The sequence below is a fragment of the Meleagris gallopavo genome, chromosome 16 (genome assembly GCF_000146605.3).
Source record: "Meleagris gallopavo isolate NT-WF06-2002-E0010 breed Aviagen turkey brand Nicholas breeding stock chromosome 16, Turkey_5.1, whole genome shotgun sequence".
In the NCBI taxonomy this organism is placed as follows: domain Eukaryota; kingdom Metazoa; phylum Chordata; class Aves; order Galliformes; family Phasianidae; genus Meleagris; species Meleagris gallopavo.
This window is the reverse complement of record NC_015026.2, coordinates 7,058,736-7,065,672: the sequence shown is the minus strand read 5'-3', so window position 1 is coordinate 7,065,672 and position 6,937 is coordinate 7,058,736. Positions and strand designations below refer to the sequence as shown.

The window sequence follows — 6,937 nt, the reverse complement described above, 5'->3', positions numbered from 1 at the left end:
CGCGGCTGCCCTCGGTGCTGCAGCCCGGCACCAGCAGGGTCTGATCCGGGCAACCTGCGCCTCTATTCGAGTTAGATAACGTATATTGAAAACGCGCAGTCTTGGCGAGCTGACAGCGTCCGTCCAAATATTTATAGCCGCTCTGATCAGGAGCTGTGTTGCCATGGCAGTGCAATTAGCACTTTGTCTATTAACGGCCTTCCTGCGGCCAAGAGGTGCTGAGCTCCCCGTACCGCGGGGTCTCAGAGCCCCGTGCCCTCCCGCACCCGCACTGCTCCTCCCACGAGGGCTGACGCATCGCTGCCGGGAGCATCCATCGCCAGGCGGGATGGAAATGGTGCAGGGATGGGATGGCACAGAGCGAGTGCCGCCGTTGTCCCCTGCGGCACACCAGGAGCATCACAAAGCGCATCCATGCCACACACGAGGCACATAAAACGAGCGCAGGGCACAACCTGCGGCGATGGGCTCATGGATGCTCAGCACACACCCTCACGTTGCTGCCCTGCCCTGCCCTGTGCCAGGGCCTCGTGCTCTGGGCACAGCGCGCCCCGTGCTGCCCTGCGGGACACGTTGGGTCCGGGTGCAGCGCTGCCCTGCGCTGTGCTGTGCGGGAGGAGGTGTCGGCAGGGATTAGGGTTGCATCTAGAAAAGGGCTAAATCAGAGCCCACGGCGCTAGGCGGCTCGCAGCAGCTCTCCCGTGGTGCCACCGCTCTGGCAATACAAACAAAACATTCGCAGTCAGCTGAGCGGCTTTGCAGCAGCAGCGACCAAAATTTTTTTTTTCTTTTTTTTTCCAGTTTCCAAATGCAGTCAGTGCTGAATTTAACCCTAGAAGGGGCCACTCACAGCTGCCCCACTGCGGGGGGGTCTGATGGCTATGTGCCCACACTGCAGGAATGGGTGCATGGGGCGTGCTCTGCTTCCCCAAGGAAGTGCATTGGAGCTGCAGGTGTATATATGGGTCCTAGAGTGGTTTCTGCAATGCCAGCTATATGGGAACCGCTGTGGCTCTCTGTGTCAGAGCTGGCAGCATCCTCCAGAGTGAGGAGGTGGCACCGTGGGTCCAAGCACTGTGCCATGGGTCCAAGCACTGCGCCATCCCTCGCTGTGAACATGGAGGGGGCCAGGGAAGGGGAACCTGCTGTTTCCTGCATTGCAAAGGCTGCCTTTTCTTTGGGTTCATTTTCGTGGTGTTTAGTGGCTCACCATCTCAGGAGTTATTCCAAGTGGTCTGGGGAGAAGGCGTGAAAAGACATAAAATGCATTTTTTATGAATCTTAATGGTGACAGCTCTTTGGGAGGAACTCTTCCCTGTACCTCTCATGTCCTATGTGTCTCATGAGAGATCCAACATCGGTTTAATCCAGCGTATCTGTCCCATTCCACAGTGCGTCCTGCAGACCCTGGACAGCACAGGGTGGTTGTGCTGTCAACCTTCTGCCTTCCGTGAGGAAAGCACTGCTCCTCCCACCGGGCTCAGACCTGAGGGCATTGTGCTCCTGCCTCGCTCAGAGGCTGAGCACAGGTCCTGGAGCTGCCATGCCCGCCCTGTGATGCCACCTGGCACAGCTGACCCATGACGCAGCCCTGATCCCACCACTCTCAGCGGTGGCACAGGAGCACACAGTAACAGGACCTGCCTCACAGCTGCCTTGTTTGCATTGGTGGAGCACAAGGAGGCTGTGCTCACAGGCAGAGACAAAGGCACTGGGACGCACAAGGTAGGAAGGACATGGGATGGCTCCAAGCGTGGCCCTGATGAGGACCAGGGTGGCTGGAGGGGTGTCCCCCTGTCACTTTTCTCTATGTGCCCTGTGCTTGGGGTCTCTCTATGGCTGCCCAGCCTGGGTGCTGTGGCACAGGCAAACCTCTTGTGTATGCCCACAGCAATGGCCTTCCAGCGGAGCCACAAGCTGAACCTGCTGCGCATTGCCGTGCTGCTCCTCGTGGCCTTGGCTGGCATCAAGTTCCTCTTCCGTGACAGGTGAGGTGGGAGCAGGAGTGGGACACAAAATGGTGTCCCGGTCCTGTGAAGGCTTGGTGCTGGGGATATACCTCTGTGCCTCCCCAGCTCCACTCTGCCCATGCAGCTTAACCCTGCAGCTGCACAAGCACATCAGCAAGGACAGCACGTTCTGGGGGGATGCGCGGGACTCTGGCCCCCAGAGCCAGGCTGTGGAGGTCCAACCTGCAAAGATCATGGCCCCAAGGCAGGGACCTAAGCAGCAGTTCCCCAAGGACCTCAGTGCCACCGAGATGAGGCTCGTTCACCTGGACTTGAAGGGAGCTGCTCCCAGGGTCTCCTATCTGGAGCAGGTGAGGGTGCCTGGAGACTGGGCGGTCCTGGGGTCAGACTGACCAGGCTGTGCCTGCTTGCTGAGCTCACCTTGCCATCCCACAGTTGTTCCCACTCCTGTCCCGGCTGGGAGCTAACGGGATCCTGATCGAATACGAGGATATGTTCCCCTTCAAGGGGGAGCTGGAGGTCCTCAAGTCCCCCTATGCTTACAGGTGAGTGGGGCTGGTGCTGGTGGGGGGGGAAGGCAGCACCACTGGTGCCGGTGCTGGGTGTGACTTGCATGGGCTGTGCCCAAGATAATCGTGCTGGAGCTGCATTCATGCCTATTTCCTGCTGTATGGTGTCAATATTTGGGTCTTTAGTTCAGGCATAGAAATCCAGGAGGTGTGGGGTGGGGCAGGGCAGCTGGGGCAGAGCAGGGTGCTGCAGGAGGAAGAGGGAATGTTCCCATACACTCTTGCCCCCACTGAGGCTGTCCCTGCCCTCCCCAGTGAGGAGGACGTTGAGTGGATCCAGCAGCTGGCAGAGCTCCACAAGCTGGAGGTGGTTCCCCTGGTGCAGACCTTCGGTCACGTGGAGGTAGGGGCCAGGAGTGCTTGAGGGGGGGCTGAGGGGTGGGATTGGGACCCTGAGTAGTGGAGACACCCCCAGGATTGGGGCAGCCACAGCACAAAGTGGCATGGGGCTGTGTCCCGAATCCCCAGCATCTGTCTTGGGGATGGAGCCCTGGTTCTTGTCTCTCCTCCCCCCCATGGTGGTTTTCCTCCCCGCACAGTTCATCCTCAAACACCCCAAGTACCAGCACCTGCGGGAGGTGGAGCGCTTCCCCAACAGCTTCAATCCCCATGTTCCAGACACCCTGGCATTGCTCAAGGTCATCCTATCACAGGTGATGGAGAAGCACAGGCGCTCCTCGTGGATCCACATTGGTGCAGATGAGGTGGGCAGGGGGTTATATGAGACCCAGACATTGCCTGGTGCCAGGCGTGCTGAGCATCCCCAGCCCCACATGCAGGTGTTCCACCTCGGAGAGGGGAAGGACTCCAGGAATTGGATGAGCCGCAACAAGGGTGACACAGGAACCATATACCTGAAGCACATTAAGGAGGTGCTGGACTTCATCTCCACACAGTACCGGGGACTGCGGGTGCTCATGTGGGACGACATGCTGAGGAAGATCAGTGTGGGAGCCCTGCAGGGTGAGGGACTGGGGATGGGGATGGGGACAGTGTCTTGGCATTGTGGTGGAGGCATGAGTGATGCCCAGTGTTCATGTCACTGTTCCTGCCCTACAGAGTCTGGGATAGCAAAGCATGTCTCACCTGTGGTGTGGTTCTATGCACCTGACTTCGACGCAGAGCAGATTGGTAAGGTGCCATGCCAGGATCCCAGGGCTGCTCAACAAGAGGGGACAGTCCTGGGGCTGGCGGTGCTGCCACTGTGATCTGTCCCCGTCCGGGCTGTGCCTACCACCCTGCTCCCCACTGCTGCAGGGCAGTTCATCACCAAGTACCTGGAGAGCGGCTTTGAGGCCGTGTGGTTTGCCAGTGCCTTCAAAGGCACCACCGGCCCAACACAGAGCTGGCCTCCGCTGAGCTCCCACCTGAAGAACCAGCTCAGCTGGCTGCGGGTGCGTGAGGCCATGCCGCGTTTTGCCCCGCTGCGCTTCCAGGGCATTGTCCTCACCGGGTGGCAGAGGTGAGGGCCATAATACATGCATGCCATCCCCGAAGTGACCCCACATGAGGCCCTGGCACTGCATTCCCATCCTGCAGGTACGACCACTATTCAGTGCTGTGTGAGCTGCTGCCTGTTGGCATTCCCTCCCTGGCCATATGCCTCCAGACCGTGGTGAATGGTGAGCTCCCTCTTCCCCCTCTTTCCACACTGCAGCATCCTTGGGGGCTTCACCCCTCTGTTTTGGCGTGGTCCTCTCCAGGGGGATTCACGGAAGAGACGCGGAGGAAGGTGCTGGAGGTGTTGGGCTTCCAGAACATGCAGCTGGAGCAGAGCACATGGTGCGTGGCCAGGCAGGAAGAGTACATGGAGGGATCGGATGCTGGGTTTACCACCCATCCTGGGATCTCCCTTCTTCATGCTTTCCCTGCAGTGAAGGAAGGGGAGTGTTCCCTGGGGCAGAAATCTATCACATGGTGGAGCAGGTGAACAGACAGCTGAAGGAGAGCATCACCAAAATGCTGGAGGAGGAAAGGTAACACAGGGGAAGGCTCTGGTTATAAGCATCCCTGTAGCAGAGGGGGCCCGTGGGGTCTGGGGTGGTCCTGTGCCCCCCTGCATTCCTGTCTCCTTGTGCCTCCTCAGTGCCATCAAGGGCTGGTTCAGCCCTTACCACCGCAAGCACCAGTTTGGCAATCCTCGCAACATGGAGAGCTTTGGCAGCAAGGTGCTCAAGTATGTGTGGGGGCTTGGAGCACGCCCAGCCCTGCATGGGGCTGGGAGAGGCTCCCAGTTTGTCTCTGTGGCATGTTCCCACTCTGCTCTCCCCACCCCAGGCTCCATGAGGACTGGGAGAGCTTTGTCCGGGACCTGCGTGCCCGCCTGGAGGGTATCTACTTCCCTGACACAGTGGAGGAGTGGATGGAGGAGAATGTCAACCCCTACCTGGACCCTCTGCGGGACCTGGTCCGGGACTACCGTGCCATCATCCGCCTCAACGCCCAGCCCAAGGCACCTTAGGGGCTGTGCTTCCCCATGGACTGGGCAGCGGGGGCCATGGGAATGGTCTGTTTGCTGGCCTGCACCCTTCTTCTGTTCAAGGCACGATTGTGGTTTGTTTTGTACTGCACAGAGAGCCCCGGTGTGCCCCACTTCCCAATAAAGTATTTTCGTAGATGTTGCTGAGTGATGGGGGGCTGCAACTGTGCCCCCTCCCTGCCTGCATAGAGGAAATGGGGCTGGGAGGAATGGATCATCCCTGTCCCATCCTGGGGGGACCCCTGTTCCTCAGGAGGTCTCAGCTGCTTGGGGCTGGGGCTGAAGCTGGTGAATTTGGTTCCAACATCTTCTGCTACAGGCAGAGAAGGGGCAGCTACTGTCCCACAGTGTAGCTGGGCTCCTGGGACTGGCCATCTCCTCCCTGCAGTACATCACCCAGCGCAGTGAGAGTGATGCTGGGGACAGAGGCAGCAAGGTGAGGGCTGCTCCGGGCTTTTCCATGCCTCAGTGTGCCTTGGTATGAAAGCCTGGCAGCGTCCCCCAGTGCCTGCTCCCCATCTCCTTGGCTGCTTTCAGCAGCAGCAGCCGCCAGTGACTCCCTGATGGCTGGGAGGGAAGAGAGCAGCACTTGTTTCCTGCACTGAGCTCTTCCCAAAGCCTTTCATCTCTCCCTTCCTCCCTCTCAGCCAGCGCCTGGAGCCTCCTGTGCTGGCAGTGCTCACTGTGATGTGCCACCCTCCTGCAGCAGTGTTGCATCTAGGGGCTGTGTGGGGGGGAGGCAGTCCCGTGGACCCCCAAACCCACAGCTCCCTGAGTGCAGGGCACTGATTGCAGCTTTGTGTGCACAGGGCAGGGATGCAGATAGTTCACTGCACGGATTTCTATTCTGCAAGGACCAAACAGGCTTGGCAAGAGCCTGAAGGGAGCTGCAGGGATACGAAGTTGTCTGAGGCTGCTGCTGCTGCAGTGTGGCTCAGAGGGGCAGGAGGGGTGCACAGCTTTGCTGCCCAGATTCTAGCTGCAGGGATCCTGGTGTCCTGGAGGCTGTGGAGAGCTTCACTGCAGAGGGCTGTGGGTATAAAGAGATCTTTGTGGAGAAGCCACGGTTATGTCCTTGCATGGTGGCAGCTCCCAGCCCAGGAACCCCGCAGCAGTTCAGGTCCCCACACAGCCATGCAGTGCCAGCCTGTGGGATTAGAGGACAGATTAGGCAGCGTTTTGTGCTGGAAACCTAAATGTCCTGGATTGGAAAGTGGGGGGTGGGGAAAAGAGAAGCACCCTGGGGGGGTCACCCAGAGAAGGGGGGCTGCAGGGAGAGCCAGGGGCTGCAGAGGGTGTCCTTAGGCTGCAGCCTGAGGGTATAGACAGCCCTGGGGTGGGCAGGGGCATGGCAGTGGCAGGGGAGATGCGTTTATATTTGGATGTTGCTTTGCACTCCACATCCTTCCTTCTGCTCCATGCACCTCTCCATGTCCTGCAGCTGCCTGTCCCCATATGTAGCTCCCTGGGATGTCCTGCAGCTGCTCACCCCTGCTGTCCTGCTGTGACCTGTGCATGTCAGTGGGGTGCCAGCCTTTTGGGGTCTGCAGATTGGTTACTCCTTCTGTCAGTGTGCTTCCAGAGAATGTTTATAAATAATGTGATAGGTGCTTTATATATATAAACATAAATATTTATGTATGTATAAATAAGTTTGTATATAGGTTATTTTGCCAGAGCTGGGCCCTTAGCGAGGCTTTTAGGCAGTAACTCACCCGAGAGAGAGAGAAATTCGAGTGTGATTCTGTGCTGTGTTCAGCTCTGACTGGACACCGCTGGCACATTGATGGACCATCCATCATCACCCCATTTCCGAGCCTGTTTGCAGCATCCTCATATAGCTAGGCATTTCCCATCACCTCCCATGTCCCGATCATTTAGGCCACAAAAAAATTGCACGGGGACGTATGTCACCAGCC

The 6,937-nt window shown here is 58.5% G+C and overlaps 1 protein-coding gene across 3 annotated transcripts; it reads left to right on the top strand.

The window, feature by feature from the left end:
* The first annotated feature begins 41 nt into the window (after nucleotides 1-41).
* Nucleotides 42-5,172, top strand: LOC100550711 (hexosaminidase D-like). 3 transcript variants are annotated; one of them, XM_003210661.4, is made up of 14 exons: nucleotides 46-1,725; nucleotides 1,892-1,988; nucleotides 2,095-2,320; nucleotides 2,406-2,515; nucleotides 2,795-2,882; nucleotides 3,079-3,243; nucleotides 3,319-3,502; nucleotides 3,599-3,670; nucleotides 3,797-4,001; nucleotides 4,079-4,161; nucleotides 4,243-4,321; nucleotides 4,414-4,515; nucleotides 4,626-4,715; nucleotides 4,817-5,171. In XM_003210661.4, the coding sequence occupies exons 2-14, from the start codon at nucleotides 1,894-1,896 to the stop codon at nucleotides 4,998-5,000; spliced, it is 1,683 nt and encodes a 560-aa protein (XP_003210709.1). In that variant the 5' UTR covers nucleotides 46-1,725; nucleotides 1,892-1,893; the 3' UTR covers nucleotides 5,001-5,171. The 3 variants fall into 3 exon arrangements, with proteins under 3 accessions (XP_031411712.1, XP_003210709.1, XP_010717820.1); XM_031555852.1 differs by having other exon boundaries at nucleotides 42-1,725; nucleotides 4,079-4,321; nucleotides 4,817-5,172; XM_010719518.2 differs by lacking the exon at nucleotides 46-1,725 and having other exon boundaries at nucleotides 1,899-1,988; nucleotides 2,076-2,320.
* Nucleotides 5,173-6,937: the final 1,765 nt, after the last annotated feature.

Coding starts and splice junctions, on each gene's coding strand:
- LOC100550711 (XM_031555852.1), top strand. CDS start 1,894: ATGGCCTTCCAGCGGAGCCACAAGCTGAACCTGCTGCGCATTGCCGTG. Junction 4,002..4,078: donor GTCCTCACCGGGTGGCAGAG/GTGAGGGCCATA, acceptor CCCATCCTGCAG/GTACGACCACTATTCAGTGC. Junction 4,516..4,625: donor AAAATGCTGGAGGAGGAAAG/GTAACACAGGGG, acceptor GTGCCTCCTCAG/TGCCATCAAGGGCTGGTTCA.